The 18,564-nt window shown below is 42.3% G+C and overlaps 1 protein-coding gene across 1 annotated transcript in view; it reads left to right on the top strand.

Annotated features, from left to right (window-relative positions):
- Positions 1-18,564, top strand: part of LOC138283715 (embryonic protein UVS.2-like) — a 630,013-nt gene that overhangs the window by 281,539 nt on the left and 329,910 nt on the right. Inside the window, exon 7 of the mRNA XM_069221759.1 lies at positions 192-279. Within this exon, the coding sequence (XP_069077860.1) occupies positions 192-279 (88 nt within the window). The remainder of the gene's footprint in view (positions 1-191; positions 280-18,564) is intronic.

The following is an 18,564-nucleotide window of genomic DNA, read 5'->3' as shown; positions in this document are numbered from 1 at the left end:
TTGAGGGTTGGCAGATGTTCATTCCCACAGCATGATCCAATATTTTGGCCACTGACCACAATTGGGGGCTGTGATGATTTTGTTGGATTGTGGTTTTGTGGATGTATGCTTAAATCACCAATTATACCTCCTTTGGCTTCTGTTTTCTGGTGCAAAGCTTGATCAGTTGTATTTTGTCTTCTCCTTGGTAGTCTATGTAAGCAACTTTGTGAAAGTGGAGCCAGAAACGAACAACCTGGGCCTTGCATATGACTACAGCTCAGTGATGCACTATGGAAGGTAAGCGTTTGACAAGGGCCTTTACCATACCCACCTATTTCATGCCAAAAGGAAACAATTTACTCAATGTATAGATGATACAGCCAGGAGGAAGGGTTATTATGGTGCAGTGTAAAAACTTAGAACAAATGCTTGATTACTCATGCCATTAAAAGCCACCGATATTAGGCAATGAGTGTCCTTCTGCAAGAAAATGAGTTCTGTAAACTTGATCCTTTACTGGCATATGTCACACCTATATTACTCCACAGCTTCAATTCTGACAATTTCGTTACTGAACAAGACAACATTAGATCCCAATACTCTATTTAAATACCTCCCTATTACCTAATCGCCTTATAAATCTGAAATCCTCAAGTGAGCTGAAGAATTATATTGAAACCAATTGTATACTTCATTCTGCTCAGCAAGGGTTTGTCCCGCCAGTAGTAGAGTCTGTGGTAGGGTCTCCTCTGGGGGATATGCTCTGCCATTCCAATGAGGGATCTTTATGGAATTGGTTCTCCTGGATCTTTCTGCGGCATTTGATATCATGATCTTAACTGCTAGCATGAGTGATCTTAGTGTCAAGCCACAGCACTGCCAGGCTGCAAGGCTTGCTGAGAAACAGGACTGAGCTGGTTACATTAGCTTCATCCCCATTTACTCATCATCGCCTTGTGCTTTCCGACATGGTTCCACTTTCTACCCTTTATTGTTTAATCTCTACCTACAACTATTGGAAGACTCAGGGCCACATGTACAAAGATCCGGTTTTGCGACTTGCAAACTGCGAGTCTTAGCGACTCACAATTTGCAACTCGCAAAACCAGATGTACAACACTTTACACTGTTTGCGATTCCCAATGGGGTCGCAAATGACCTACCTCACTAATATTTAGGAGGTAGGTTGCAATTTGTGACCCCATTGGGAGTGGCCGCCCTCACAGGGATGGTGGCCTGATGGAGACAATAAAGCAGTTTTTGTTTTTTTCAAATGCAGCCTGTTTTCCTTAAAGGATAACGAGATGCATTTCAAAAACAAAAATGGAAAGCTTTCTTTTCAATTTTTCAGAGCAGGCAGAGATCTGTGGGACCACTGCCTGCTCTGAAAAAATATTTTCTATGCCATTCACAAAGGGGAAGGAGTCAGCGACACACAGGTTGTATGTAATAATACTCTTCCACGATCAACAATCAACAGCACTGCTTGTTAGCAATTGATATTTTGAGGGGCCATAATAGCCTGGAATTAATCAGAGATAAAATTGAGATCTTGCTGCTCAGAAATAAAACCTTATAATAGCAGAAACATTTCAGGTAAAGAAACGGAGAGTCTCCCATTCTAAATGACTTTGTCAAAACTTTGCAGTTATGCTTGATTCCACATAGATTTGACGTCATTGGACCATTAACTAAAGCTGGCTTTTCCCACTTGAGCACTATGCATACACTACTCTACTTCTTTTCATTCCCTTATATAGTGATGATTGCAATACTTTAAATGGACAAATGTTTCAAATGAGAGCATACCGGGTCTCTCCTCTTCACAATGTCTGTTCATTTAAAAACATTATATGAGGTCTGATATCGTCACAAGTTGGTTATTTAAATGCAGCTTTTCTTGATCTTCCCAAAACGTCACGACAGACTTCAGGTCATCCAAACTCCAGCCTCTCACTGGGCCTCTATGGATGAGACTATATTACCCTATTACTAGTGTCTCTGCACTAACTCCCAATTCATAAACAAATAAACTTTAAGATATTGTGTCTAGTTTACACCAAAAATGTATACCACCGTCCGAGTATTTCAGTTGGTCTCCCTACCAGGACAGCCAACGCCCCATACACAGATTTATAGTGCCTCATTATGAGGGACCTGGTGACATTGCTGCCTTATGTGCGGACTGCCCCTCCCTCCACCCCACCTTTTGTGATGTAATGAGTCCTAGGTCCTCACTAGAGTAAACAAACGACGAAGGAACTTCATTCAATCAGTAACTGGAGTGGTGGCACATACGGACAGTTAATTTTTATTAGCATGGTCACCTGAGTGGTGATGCCTGCGTGTGGATGGGTGGATGCAGGCATGGGGAGAGCCCTCTGAGAGAGGTGGTGGATTTGGCCTGTCTTCAAGACACTACATTCCTCCCAAACAAAACCCCAAAAGTATGTCAACATGTCCAACAGTGGAAGGATAAAACAAAACAGATCAGGACACCACTATGAGTCTATCAGTCTCAGGACACCAGTGAACAGGTGGACAAGTTATGCTAGCTGCAACAGGACATTGTTGATTGAGTTTATTATTTAAACTGAAGCTGAGTCAGAGCAAGAAAGGTGATACAGAGAAGTTCAGTGCCTTCAGCAGGATTATGTCTGGAGAGTACAGAGTTGGTTTAGCTTTTTAATGATAGACTGTGGTAAGCATCTAAAATTCAATGATGCATCAGGAATATAGGTGGTGTCAAGTGAAGTCCATTGCAAAGCTTGCAGTTTTGTTGTGTGTTACGTGGCTCTCCATAGACTGTCTTGGAAGGACTTGGAAAATTGTCAAAGAGTTTATAAAGCCTTCTCCTGGGCCACCTCTGACACTGGAATCCTTCAGTGGAGCAACGCCCAGTCTAACTCATATGTGGCAGCTCTTTGTGTGTGTAGCAAATGAGACTGTGTCTGGGGTGTGTTGGGGTTATGTGTGCCCTGCATATGGGCCACTGCAAGTCCACAAAAGAGTCCCTGCCTTGTCTCTCATGTAAGATTTTAGAGTCAGATGGGTCATAGTGAAAGTGTGCTTACGTATGGACCAGGATACAAATGGGGTGAGTAGACTGTAGCTAGCTTGTTGTCTCTTCGGAGCGTCAAGCGTGCTTCTAGGCTTTGGGTGTGCTGTTAATGGGTTAACTCCAGTCAAGTCATAAGACACTCTGCAAAAAGTATTAGTGGTGCACTTGTAAAAGTGCAGGTAGGATGACCTCACACATTACATCACTCATGGCATGTTCTATGACATCATTAATAACATCACTGATGGCATCTGAAATAATATTATTGATGACAACACTGTGCACGACAGGCCCATGAGTTATAATAGTTATTTCAGTTCACAAAAGGAGGTGAATTTCAGTGTTTTTGTGTTCGTTCAAAGCATTCAGTTTTAACTGACATTTTCACTTAACTATAATTTCACTTTAATCTTTGGTTTATTCAGTGAATATATCAATATATATCTTTAGTACCCACTGGCAGTCGCCAGTGGATTATTACCCACTGGCAGACGCCAGTGTGTAGTTATAGTTAGGTCTGTGCTTCCATAGGAAGATGGTTTTTTGGTTTGCTACTATCATTAGGTCTGTTTGAAGAGTCCTCACAAACGTGGGGGTCTGAAAACACAAAATCCCCATGCATTTTCCATAGACTTTTTTTTAACAGTGCTACCGCAAAAACTACTGAACAGAACTACACCAAATTTGCCAGGAAGCTGGATCTTGGTCTAGAGAGAATGCTTTTTGTGTGTTTTAGTGTAAAATTATGGATGAAAAATATTTGTATATATAGACGGTTGGGTTCGAGGAATTCTTGTGAGAGTCCCTTGAATCCAATAAAAAAAATAGAGTTTTCTGATTGGACTACAGGGCTTCTTTCCTGTTCTGCCAAATCATCCCCACGGGAGTAAGGCTTTCGCAGGACTGAGCGCTCTGATTGACTCGTTGAAACATGAGAAAGAAATCTGCGGGCAGCCATTCCAGGACTCAAGGGCTTAGTCAACAGCTTAGTCTGTCCTCAATGTAATCAATAAAAAAAGATATGAGGGCAGATTAGAGATACCAGGCATCCCTACCCCTTGTAGGGCGCGGGTTAGAGAAACTCCCCAGGGGCAATATAAAGAAAAAAGATTTTAAAAGCTGCAATCCAGTGTCGCGTAGGCTCTCATTATTCTAATGAGACTACTGGATTTTGAGCAGCAAGATCGTCCACAGTGTGGGAGACTGAGTCTGATCCACGGTGGGTGACACTTGTCGCTCCAAATCCGGGCTTTGCTCCGGCTAACTAGCAGTGTCTCATCTCTCCCGAAAGGTAGAGATGATTGGGCAGCCGAGCGCATGACATATTGTACTTCTCAGGGAAGTCGTGGTCACTCAGGTTGCATCTGGTTCTCTCATTCACAATTCGGTCTCATATATAAATGACAATAAAAGCAGTATATGTTTTAAAGATTGGTTTAATAAAACAACTGCATTTTGGATTGCAAAGCGTGAGCTGCAATAACCAGAACGACACAACACAACAATATTAAAATGGTGACGATGAGAGTGAAGCATAAGAATAATTCTTTCATATTGCCACTAGAATCGATGGACTATTTCCTATCTAAATCATATTTTGAGCACGGCATGTAAAGCTCTAATCCTGCCTTTCAGGTTCCCCTGGGAGGACATCAACCCTCATACCTGAGCAAAGGCCTATAATCTGAGTCAGCATCTGCTGCGAAGCATTCAGCATACAGTTGTGGTTCCCTTGCTGGAATCTCCCTCTTGATGTGTAATGGGACTAGAAAGTGTTTTTATAATTAACACAGCTGATGTTCTAAGAAAATGTCCCTACGTAAGGATGTGTATTTTCTACGAATGTTGGAGACTAAACTTCTACCACGTTTACCGGCAATGTACCAGACTGTAGCCTTGACTGAAGCACGGAGTGATCAAGAATGTGTTGTTTGAGAACACAACGCTAAACTAAGCATAACAATTAGACTGAAGAAATTAAAACAAGACCATAAAACTAGTTATTGTAAAAATCACAATGCAAAGCTGAATGAAATATATCTAGGTCAAGGCGCACAGCGGCCTAGTGTATTAAACTAACATGCATGGAGATATAACTAAAAAACACCTGCAGCATAAAAAAAAAAGAATAACACCATCTATGGCCCAGAGGTTTTTTACTTTATAATATTTAGAGAGGGGGTGTGATTGGAGTCCCTCTACCAAGCTACTCCCCTTCCTGGGGCCAAATTCACACTAAAGGTTGGGGGGCATGCAACACCCTCGCCGTGCATAATTTGGGCCCTGGGACTCCTATTCCTCAGGGCTGATTACTTAATAATGGGTATGGTGGCTTGCGCCCCCTCCAGGGGCCACCATCGGGCCCTGGTGAAGCCATCCCCTAGGGCTAATATCTTAAAAAAGAAGATGGAGAGCGCGACCCCCCTCTCTGAGCCACTTTTTGACCCTGGGAACCTCCCCCATCCCCTGGGGCGCATTACATTATAGTGTTTTAGGGAGCCTGTCCAGGAACGTGTGGACATACTACACTTGCACTCTCCCAGCAGGAAAATTTACTTTGCTTTCGCCTGGCAGGTGCAGTAAAAAATGCTGCTCCTGCTCGGGCAGGAGAAAAGAAATGGTGCTGCCTCCCACCAGCACCCAGTTTGTTCCTGACTGGGGAGCTAGCTGGGGTAGTGGGGGCCTAGAGGCTTCTCCTGTGGCCCCCAACATAATGTTTGTGAGTGGCTCAGATGAGTATCAGGGCACCCACCAGGGGGCCACTACTGGCTCAGGAAGAGGGGCTGTGAGTCCCTCTCACCTTGTTAAAAAAGAAAGGCCCCGGAGGATTGGGTCCCTGGAGCCTAAAGAGGGACAGGGAGGGGTCCGTGATCACACTGCCACTGAAACCAAGCTATACCTGGCTGAAGAGCCCTAACTAGGGCAAAACTAGCCAGTTCAGGGAGGGATTGGCCTGGCAGTTTGGGGTGGACTGGTCACATGAACTGCAGGGTCAAGATTGATTTGCGTATGTCTAGATCCAAATAGAGGTTGCATGGTGGGCAAAAAAATCAATGGATTGGGATGTGGCCCGAGTGATTGTCAGAGGCTGAGATCAATTAAAGCATTCCAGTCATCACCTTGTTGTTTTTGAACTTGAAAAACACTCTTTTTTGGAAATGTTATGAAGGGGTAAATGTATAAACTAATGCATTGCAGTAGTCAAAATTGTAGAGCACACCTTACAGCCGGTGAACCCTTCGAATAAGCACATAGCAACAGGGTTTTAGTCTGGTGTGTCCCACCAGATCTCAGACCGGCAATAATTAAAAACTGGCTTTGAAACGGTTCCATATTGGCCCTAAATTAATTTGCTTAACTTTACAGGAAGAAACACTGATCAAATCTGATCAATCACTGTTAAAACTGATAAGGTGATTAATGTCAGAAACCTAGTTCCTGTTTACATTTCACATATTTTACTTAATCTTGCCTTCCTTAAGAGTGGTTGCCTTTTCCAGGGTATTGTATTTCTAATAATAAATTTAATTTAAAATAAAAATAAAACGTACCTGCTCCGCTCCCGCACCGCTCCTCTTGCTCCCATCGCTGCAGGCAGGCACAGGCTCCCAGCCTGCCCTGTGTCAATCCTGACGCTGCTCAGAGCAGCATCGGGATTGGCTGGGAGCACCCAGCTAGGGTGCTCCCAGGCAGACTGGGAGCCTGTGCAGGCTCTCTCCAGCCCGGCAACTGTGTTGCTGGGCTGGAGACAGCCCTGTGTGCATGTGTGTTTGGCCAGCCTGAGATGGCCAGCCTAACACACATGTGCACTCCCCTCGTCATACCCCACGGCCCGCCCTTTTAACAACCTAACGATAATAAACAGAGGGACATATTTATACTTTTTGATGCAAAACTGCACTAACGCAGTTTTGCATCAAAAAGTCTAGCATCAAAAAGTTTAGCACCGGCGTGCACCATTCCTGAACGCCAGCCGGGTGCCATATTTATGGAATGGCGCAAGCCACCACCCCAATGGCCAGCACAGGGGATCCCAAGTTTGGCCCCCGATGGCATTTAATGTAAAAAAATATATATATGTATATATATATATATATATATATATATATATATATATATATATATATATATATACACACACTTACCTATACTTACCCTACTTAACTGGGATGGGGTCCCCCATCCTCCGGTGTCCCTCTGGTGTGGGTGGGCATGTTCCTGGGGCTTGAGGAGGGCACCTGTGGACCCATTCCATTATGTTTAACCATGGCAATGGGTCCATGGGTCCCATAACGCCTGGTCTGACCCAGGAGTTCAATAATGGTGCAAAGCAACCTTTGCACCACTATTTAGCCCCTCCTCCCACCCATGCGTCATTTTAGCACAGGGATAAATATGGGGCTGCGGGGTAAGCACCATTTTTTAGATGGGAACGCCTACCTTGCATCTCACTGACGCAAGGTAGGTTCACGCATCTAAAAAATGGTGCAAACTCCAATATTTTGACGTTAGACAGGTCTAACATCATTATATAAATATAGAGTTAGTTTTGCGCCACATTTGTGTCTAAAAAAAGAGGCAAATTCGGCACAAATGGAGTATAAATATGCCCCACAGTTTATTATTGTTTGGTTGTTAAAGGTTTGCAGCAGGTGCTGCTGGTGGAGGGTGATGCTACTCCGCCCTAATGGAGGAGCCGCCCCTACAATGCAGGTGATTTCTTTGGACCTGGCAGCTTATAAATCATGGGCAAACGCAAGGTGAACGGTCGCCCCATGCAAACCCACTGATCAACCAGCATTGACACTATGCTTGAAAGGGCAATTGGGGTCATAAGTAATGAAATATCACTAATGGAGTGCAGGCTTTCTTTGAAGAATGGGAGCACTGAGGACACTATAGCCGAGTGCATTGACCAGAGTACTATTGAGTCACCTAGTCCAGCCTCAGAAACATCTTGCCACACTGGGGAAGTACGGATTAATGTGCAAAACTCACAACCCATGTATAGTGATATAGCTAAGGGCTCAAATTTTTGTAGTTGGTCTGCTTGCGCTAGTACCACCTGCCTTAACTCGCCCTTGGAACCTGTGTTCAAACGTAGAAGGATTGGCAAAAGTATCATGTGTAAGGAAGCTCAAACCAACTATGTGACTGACGGGAGGGGAAGCAACACGTCTCTCTTAGGGGATTCTCAAGTTGAGTATGTATGCAACCTGATGGTAGAGGCTCTGGATAAACATCTGGGTCCCATAAAAGAGCGTTTGGCAATGACTGAAGGCCATTTAGCTAACTTGCTCACACTCGGGAATACCGCTGCTGGTCCCCTTGTACCTGTGGGCCACCCAAACAACAGTGCACCCTCCGGCAAGCCTTCGACAGAGAGTATGGACCCTTCCTATTCCGCTAGGTTTTTAGCCCAGAATACGTCATGATCCAGATCTGGAGGGAAGACTGCAGATATCTTATCAGAACCTAGAGGCCAGACGAGTCTGGATACCTGTCCACCACACAATCTGCAACAGCTGAACAACATGAAGCATCTGCTACTCAGGGGAAGGATCAAGCTAAAGTCAGCGCGCCCAGCAGTATAGTTTTAAACTTACCATCGGAATCTTGCCAGTATGTCCTAGTAATGGCTGGCATGTCCCCTTTGAACTGTGAGCCAACAGAGACATAGGAACAGGTACAGAACAAGTTTGTGCAGTAGCTGGGGGTGAATAAAAGCTTTAACATCGCAGCGGGGCACGAGATCATAATGATCGGGAGGGTAGGCTGCTTAGGCCCCTCTACCAAGGATATTCCGGCAGACTGTATTAGTGTTCATTTTAGGTGACCCAGCATTGTGAGTAGCCTATTAAGCTCCAATGCAGCAAGTTCTTTCAGAAGTATTAATATTGTCATACTACCCTTAGATTACTTTTATAAGCCTCCAAACTCACTTAAGCAACCTGTCCACTTGTTCCACCTGTTTTATCTACATACCAGCCCCACCCTTTTCAAGGTTTGATCTGTGCTAACAGGTTTGCCCCTTTATCAGATTGCAACGCTATAGACTGACATGATAAAGCCAAGGGCTATGCCAGGGGAAGATTTTCTAACTCGCCCAGGGTGTAAACAAACACATCGCTCTGTTAGTCCACCAGCTCAGAAACAGCCCTTCTCTGATCAGCCTAGTATAGGTGTTTTGGAAGACCTGGAGAGCATTCTCATTGCGGACAAATGCAAATACTCTACCTTACGAATCTTGAGTTGGAACATTGCTGGGCTTCGTAATAAGGTACCATCACCTGACTGGTTAACCAATATTAGCTATTTTGACATACTGCTATTGCAAGAGACATGGGATGTGAACCCCATAGCCGTTAAAGATTTTCTTTGTTTCAGCTTACCGGCCAATCCATCCCACGCAGGGCGAGCATCAGGGGGCCCAACTATATGGATTAGTTTGCTTCTTGGCGCCTCTGCTGAAGCTTTAAATGTGCCAGGGAAAGATTACCAAATGTTTTTATTCAAGGGGGCTTTACCTCTTTATCTTATACATTTCTATAATGATTTTTGCAACACCCTAACCGAAAATTCCCAGGGCTTTTTGAATTAATTTCCTCTCTTGTAGATCTAGCAACCAATAAGGGCCAGCAACTGTATATGTGTCTGGTTGGAAACTTCAATGCTAAATTGCCAAGCGCTAAAGAACGTAGGGCTCAGGTTGGTGGGGGAGGGTGGGGACTTGAGCGGCAAGGAACTGACAAGATTTACTGCTTCTGCTGATTTGTATAACACGATGGTGGGGGCTGATGACCTGGACTTTCTGACCTTTAGCGGTAGGAACTGTCACTGGGTGATTTCTTTCATTTTCGTCCCCCTAGTGAACTGTAGCACAGTTATTAACACCAGTTTTGGGGATCACAATCCAGTTGTTTTTAGAACTTTCAGTCCCATCTAGGAAGGTTTTTAAAAGTGTACCTATTCCCACCAACCCGAAAACGTCTATTAATAATCTTATACTGCGCTAGACATTACCAGACCCGCTTCTCTTTCTGGAGAAAGTAATATCAGGAATTTTTAAACTAATCTTGGGGCGTTTGGCAGAGGCTCCTCACCCAGGCGACATAGCCAGTTACTTTGAGGCTTTATGCATTAAGAGTAGGCAGTCCCTTTGTAAGCTCAATAGAACAGTGCCTCCGGTTCCCCAATGGTTTGACCATGAATGCTCTTCTTTAAATCGCTTACTGCGTAAAGTCTTGACCGGGAACTCAAGAGACCGCTTTTTAGTAGCTACAATGCGAGAACAATATAAAACAGCCACGACGCATAGGGAAAACACAATTATACTGATCTTATGACTACGGCCTGTTCTAAGGATAGTAAAACCTTTTGGGGAGCCATATCCGATCTGCGCTCCTTTGATTAGAAAATAACCTGTACAAATTGCCACATAAACAGTGAGGCATGGGTGGCGCACCTTATGCAAATTTATCTTGCCCCAAATTGCTATCATGACCCATTGTTAGTTGGATATGGGGCTTGGCCCATGCCTGATACAGTCTCTGCAAGAGGTTACCCTGGCTATCCAGTAGAGCCAAGGGGGATAAAGCCCCTGGCCCCGACGACGTGTCAATAGATCTAATTAAACGCAAAGTGGATTTATGGGCCACTTTTTCTGACAAATGTGCTTAACAGCGTGATCCACACTACCGTTCCCAGTATTTGGCTACGTTCACTTTTCATCCCAGTCTTTAAGAAGGGGGACCGTGCAAAGCCCCATTGTTATCACCCTATGTCGTTGATTGACATCCCTGCAAAGATCTTTGGGAGGGTTCATTATAACAGAATACCGGAGTGGCCTACATATAACAATATTCGGCATGCCTGTCTAAACAGTTTCATGCCGGTGTAGGCACAACAGAACAGTGCTTGAATTTAAACGTAATAACTGGAAAATACACCGTCGCTAAATGGGCGTCACATTTCGTAGCGTTCATGGACTTGTTCACGGTATTCAACTGCGTCAACTAGTCTTAAACTGTGGCATACCCTAATTGAACTTGTTTTAGGTGTGGCCCTTGTAAATATATTAGGCCCTCTTCACACTAATAGAAAAGCCAGTGTCAGGTGAGGCAAAAATGGTGAATTGTCGGATGAGTTTAGCACTGGGCGCGGAAGCCACCAAGGCTGTGTACTCGCCCCATGGCCCCATTAACAGCCTCAGTTCACATTTAATTACGACCTCGCCAGACACACCTAAGATTATGGGCGTCCCTCTGCCAGTACTACTTTACACAGACGAAGCAGCTCTAATGGCTTGTACGCCGAATGCCCAACATCAGTTAGTTAATTAATTTGACCACTTCATGGACAACTTAGATTTACAGACACATTTCACAAAATCTTTTATTAAGCCTTGTCGACCCAAACGCTCACAAATCTGTAGTATTAGAGTGGGCTCAAATTTGCTAACAAGTGTGAGCACTTTCTCTTATCTGGGTCTTCAGTTCAGGATGCTCTTGGGCCGCTCGCAACTCTCAATGTAGGGAGCAACTGACCCTGCACTTCAAATACTAACAGTATATTCCTATATCATAAAGCTTATACATTTTAACTGTCCCATATCATGTACACAACTATAAGGACCTAATCAGTCAGCTTCAAACTGCTTAATGCCACACCTCCCATGTTAAAAAAAATAAATAAAATCGCCCTCCCCCTTCAATGTTTCACAATCATTCTGTTAAATTGGCTTCGTTTAAATATGCTTAAACATATTCAAACATTACAGTTAAGCTCTGCTACCCTTTTTACACATACTCCCAATCAGGATATACACGACAAAAGATGTTAGTGATGGCCCATTCCAAAGTGGCCCGCTGCCAGCTCATTTTTCATTACTAAAAATGAGGCATGAGGCTTCTATTGACCAGGGCCTGGCACCCCCGCCCTCTGGGGTCACTTTAGGCCCACCAGGGGGCCTGCCCCCCAATTTGAAAACCTCTGACCTAATCCTTTCCCTTATACAATTACAAATAATATCCAAAACAGTTTTTATTTATATATTTCATTTTTCTTCTTTATTTCGAGAACTATCTACTGACATATCTAAAGATGTAATACTGTAAACGACTACATCTTATGCATATATAGATTACAATAACTTGGCCTACACAAAATTAAATATTACACAGTAACATCTACACCTACCATTACTTTTGCCAATTGCTTACCCTATATGAGCATTGTACATATAAGAGAGAATATTAATTTTCAACACAGTCCTGTTCATAATCCCTTAACCTGACAGGAAGCAAGCTTACCCTGAACGATCTTCTAGTAGAATCCACTTATGTTAATCCTTTCTTCTTGGGCCATCTTCCTCACACTTGCTTCCCAAATTCTCTTTATACACAACAGCTACTCTGTCCTTGTTCCAACACTTTCAATCATCTAACGTCACAGAATGTTCCCACTCTCTTCACCCTCTTGGGACTAGAAAAGCGACAACCCCTTTCCTTCCCAACCAAGGGTTTCTTGATCCTTACTAAATCTCCTACTTCCACATTCAAACAAGGCAATACAATCTTGGCACACTGCTCCTGAGAGGCCCTTCTTTCACTCGCATTCTTCATGCTTTCTTCTAATGGCATCCTCTTCTGCAGCCAGATTCTATTCATCTTCAATCTTGGTAGTCTTCCTTTTCATAAAACAAAAGGAGATACCTTTGTTTCCGAATTTGGCATGATGTGTATTACCCACAAAAGATATTTTACTTCTGCATCAAATTCAAACCATTAAAAAAGGATACTGTATACAGCATTCTACAAGACTGGCACTCCTCGGATGATATAATTAAGGCGTTTCAAATTGCTTAAGAAATTCCTCAAATTCATTAGAAAAAAAATGTGGACCACTGTCAGACACAATCTTACCTCAAAAATAAATTCCTTAACAAACTTTTGACAGCAGAGGATGTAATATCATTAACGAAACCATCCTCGGGCCATCAAGAATAATAATCCACTATAACATGCCATATTAGATTTGACCACTGCCCACACCTAAAGAACCAATTATATTCATACCCACTTTAGACCATGCCTTTTCCTGAACAGGAGCAGCACACCCTGAACTCGGAACAGTCACTTGTGTCTCGTCACTTGACACACAATACATGCATTGCCTCACAAACTGCTCCACTACTCTATCCATACCAGGCCATCAAAACATATCTCTGACTTTTCTCTTAATCACATAAATCCTGACATGACCCCCATGGGCTAAATCCACAATGTAAATATTAGGAATTCAAGAACAACCACAACATCAGACATACAAAAGAACTCTCTGACCACAGAAAGCTCTAGAGCTACATGCCTATAAGCATCCAACACAGCATCTAACATTTTATTTCTTTTCCAACCCTTCTTCACATGTCCTGCACTACACTAAGAACACAATTTTCTTTTCCAAGACTATCAACCATTCGGATTCAGAAATTGCATCCTTAGCCATGCTTGCGACCCCAGTAACTACCACCTCCTAATTATCCTTAAAGGACTTTCCATTTTCATGATCATTAATCACCAATTGCAATCTCAAAAGACAGTCAGCCATAACATTGTTAAGACCAAGAAAATATTCCACAAGATAACAATAGCCATGTAGTCTGTATTGCCACTTTGCAATTCTAGATGTGGATCTTTTCATCTCTTTTATGGAAAAAAGACTGGCCAAAGGTCTTGTGTGTTATCAACACGTGCAACAAATTCCAAGCCCCATAAATACTGGTGGAAATAATTAAGGCCCCACCAACATACCAACGCCTCTGGCTCTACAACAAAGTAGGATGATTTGGAATCCCTGAGACTTAGGCTTGCAAAAGCTACGGCCTCCTCTCTTCCATTTCCCTTTGGCAACAGAACTGCTCTTAAAACATACTGGCTAGCACTATGAGCATTATGCTGGAATCATTCACATCAAAAGGCTTGAGAAGAGTGGGATTAACCAAACTACTTTTGATATCCTCAAATTCACACCTACCTTAGTCATTCCAAACAAGTTTCTCACTTTTCCCCAGAAGGCGGCGTTCTTTCAGTACATGTAGGAATGAACTGAGACTAGAACTCAATCACTCCTATGAAGGATCACAATTTATCATTTCCTTCTGATACAGGGGCATCAACAATAACATTTACTAGCTTCACTTTGGGTTGTACTCCACATGCAGATAACCTATGCCCCAAGTAATCCACACTTTCCACTCCAAATTTGCATTTTTCTTCCTTAAGGGTAGTACCCCTCTCTTCCAAAACAGTAAGAATGTTAGCCAACTTTCTCTCATGACTGGTCTTACCCTCTGCACATAACAACAAATAACCTTGGAAACATGTAATCCCTTCCACGTCATTAAATAACGTTTCCATCTGGGGCTGAAAAACAGCTGACACCAAGACCAAATCAAATGGCATCCTTTTAATATGGAAAGCCACATCCAGAGTGATAAAGGAAGTTAAGTGACAAGACTTCTGATCCAACACAATCTGATGCTATGCGGATGCCATGTCCAGATTAGAGAATATTTTAGCCCCCACCACCTTAATAAACAAAACCATCAAGGTAATATTTTGTAAGGGATGCCTAGCACCTAAAATCCTCATATTAAGATCTTTAGGATCAACACACATTCACAAACTGCTATTCGTTTATGTGCCAGCACAACAGGAGACAACCATCCTGATCTTTTGATGGAGAAATTATGTGAACAAGGTATAATTGAGCCCAATTCCTTTCATAATGCTGGCCTAACGACCTACAGAACTCTCCTCACTTTATATACAACTGGTTTCACTTCATTCTTGAGTTGTATTTTATGCCTGAACTCCTTAAACATCCCCAGCTTACCTTTAAACACTTCAAGAAATCTCACCTCTCAATTTGGTACTTGCAACACCCAAATACCCATAAAGTCTCTGTTCAAAAGGACTTACTCAGGATTATTTGGATCCAAAATTATTTCTACATTACAATGTTCTAACTACTCTAATTAGGGTGATCCTTATTTGACAACATAGACAGTGGCACAAGAAGAATTTCCTTTGAAACTCAATGTGGTATCAAATTCCCCCACAATGTCTGTTGGTTTACCACCATAAGCCACTGGTCTAATTGTTGACTTTCTCAGTTCCACCTCTTTGTTCTGAAAATTCTTCCAATCATTTACTCCAATCAACATAAATGGTGATCCAGAATCAGCCATCATGCTTACATTGATTACATTGACACTTCCAACACTCTCTTGACGATAAGGGCTCTAATCATGGCCTCATCTGTAAGGTACATGTTATCCATGTCTTGTACTAATAATTACTTACACAAAATGATACTTTCATCACTAGACTCTGAGGATTTGGAATTATCACCTTGCCAATGACAACACTGACCACATTGGCTACCAACTCAGCAACTACTTCCTTAGATGTTTGAGAGAGAGATATTTGAGCCATATACCATGCAGTGCCTTCAATGCCTGCGGCCAAATCTACCGCCTTGTTCAAAGTTAGATTAGGAATTGTAAGTAGAACTTCATTAACCTTTTTCTTATTAGTATGTTCAACTATTTCATCCCTAATTAACTCAACTTCAAAATCCTTATGCTCACATCCAGAGGTTAATGTACTTAATGCATCCATAAAGCTCTCTACCAGTTCATCAGGTAACCTATGCATTCTACAAAATTTGTGTGTTTCTAAAATCACATTTTTTATGACATTTAAATTTTGCATCTAACATCTTAAGCGCAGATGCATACTCCACATCACCTTCCTTCATTACAGACTGACGAGGTAAGTGCTTCAATATATTCCTTCCTTCCAGAACGAAACAGTATTTCAATAGCGCATATTTCTTTGTGTTAGAAAAAGCGTCACCATCAATAGCATCAAGGTAGCCTCCAAACCTTCCCTCCATTGTTCCCAATCTATAAAAGAGTGACCAGGACTGGGATGAAAGGAGGCAGAAGAACTATGCTTTGTTGCATGACTTATGTTATCAGGTCACATCTGTCACCCTTAACTCTCTGTGTGCAGTGTAAATTTAAAACTGCCACACTATGTACATGTAGGGTGTATGTGAAGAAACATCACAACATTAACCGCCACCACATGATGACTGCAGGAAACAGGCAAGTCACAGAAGCTGCTATGAAGTTTGCCTAGACTGTGAAGACACCAACAACGCTGGTATAGGAAACCCTTGTAGCAGACCAGATCACCTAGGCATCATCTTGCTTTAGGATGGCTGCAAGGTAATCCACAACCACAGCCTATGCAGGTAACCTGTGAGCCCTGGCAGTCAACTTGCTGCAAATGTAAAGATGCTTAGAGGCACAGGTAAGGCAAGAATATATATTTGTTATTCATGCACCCTTTGTACATGACTGGCAGTTTTGTATCTAGGTTACTTTACCCTCAGATCTGAAAGATTGGGAGCCCATTTATTAATACAGGGCCCCTTGTGACTCAACAAATTGGTATGAAAGTTAAATGGACTCTGTGGTAAGTCCAATGGATAACAGCTGTTATTATACATAAGAAATTTTAATTACCACAAAATTAGGGTTATCACTATCTGTTTATCCAACACTTAATATGGGTGTTAGAATATGGGTTATGCATGTGGTGGTTGAGACACATATGACACAATGTAATACCCAGAGCATGCAATAGATGGGACTATATTGACCCACTAATTTGCTTTGTTTTGTCTATAGAGAAGTTGTCCGCTGGGTGAACTACTGTGAAACCTAAGATTGTGTGTATAAACATTTGGTTAAAAGGCATCTACTTAACCTATGGTATATGCAGGTGAGTGGAGTAGCTAATGATGGAAGAAGAGTATGGATGCTTTTGCTTGAGAATATACACAGATAAATTGAATGTGTGTAGTGAATTCCTCTTTGTGATACTTTTTAAAAAGGAACGTGAGGTTTATATTAATAATCGGTTGTGATGATGACGGGAGGGTTTAGCTATACTGGTGTTTCAAATTTTAGAGGGTGGGTTTATAAATTGGGAATTGGTATATGTCTGTTTGTTTGAATAGATTTGAAATTCATCTGTGGGGAGTATATCTTAATGTCCTGAAGAAGGTGGTGGAAGGACCTTTGGAAAACCACGGAAACGAGTCAACGCAAATTGGATTGCTGGACCCATTGGAACGGGCCTAAGGTTGAACAGAGACTGTGAACAGAAATCAATAGGCCCATATACACCAAAACTGGGACACCTTGTATATAATAGACTATAGTGGATGTCTTTCTGTTTTGTCTCCCTTATGTCTGGTTTTCATATGTGAGGGTTTTATCATTGGTTTGGGTTTGTATGGGCGGTTTTATTTTATGATTTCATTGGTTTAGATTCATTAATAAATTTAAATTTTATTTTTAATTTTTTATTTTCAATTCCTTTATATAGATTGATCATTGGAGGTACGGAGTGGTTGATATTGTGTGTTGAGTGTGAACAGTTGATTTAATCCCATTGAGGTATTCTTTTTTCTTCACATGACTGGCAGTGAGGCAGGCAAACAGCAAATGACCCAGCACTTCAAATACTAATATTCTATTCCTACATCATCAAGCTTATACGTTCTAACTTCCCCACAACTATAAGAATCCAACAATCGCTCATTTCTTTACCTTACTGTATCTTTCCGTACGCCTTCTTTCCATTCCTTGCACCATTTTATCTCTTGTTCCTTACCTCTTTTTCTTTAGTTAACATCTTTTCCTTTTTTGCATTTTTTCAATTCAAAGCCTGAATCCTGAATTTGAACATACTCGAAAAGATGAAACAAGAAAGCATTTTCCTGCAGGTATGTCTCAAGCCACGGATTCGTGGAATCCACAAAGCTGATGCACCTGCTTTCTACCAAGACCATCACCATCCGGACATGGAACGTGAGGACCATGCATGAGACAGGCAAGGCAGCCCAAGTGGCGGTAGAGATAAAAAAAATACAACCTTGCCCTGCTTGGCATCAGCAAGATCACATGGACACAGTCCGGACAGAAAAGACTTGCTCCAGGAGGAATGTTGTGGTATTCTGAACACAAGGAAGAGCACTCTCCACACACTCAGGGAGTAGAACTGATGCTAACGCCAGCATCCAACAGAGTTCTGATTAGATGGGACGCCCACAGCCCCAGAATCGTCACAGCAACCTTTTGCACAAAGAAAAGAGGATCAATTAAATGTTATACAATGCTATGTACCTACACATGACACCAAAGAAGAGAAAAAATTACAATTTTACAACAAACTCCAATCCATCTTGGAGAATGCCTCGAGAGAGACATCACCATGATGATGGGGAACCTCAATTCCAAGACAGGAAGTGACAACACTGGGTATGAAAAAGTTATAGGCAACCACGGCCTTGGCGAAATGAATGAGAATTGTGAAGGGCTCGCAGACTTCTGTGCCCTGAACAGTCTGGTGATAGGTGGCAGTATATTTTCACAAAAAAGA

Source organism: Pleurodeles waltl, chromosome 3_1, assembly GCF_031143425.1.
Source record: "Pleurodeles waltl isolate 20211129_DDA chromosome 3_1, aPleWal1.hap1.20221129, whole genome shotgun sequence".
Lineage (NCBI taxonomy): Eukaryota > Metazoa > Chordata > Amphibia > Caudata > Salamandridae > Pleurodeles > Pleurodeles waltl.
This window is presented reverse-complemented; position numbering and strand designations above follow the sequence as displayed.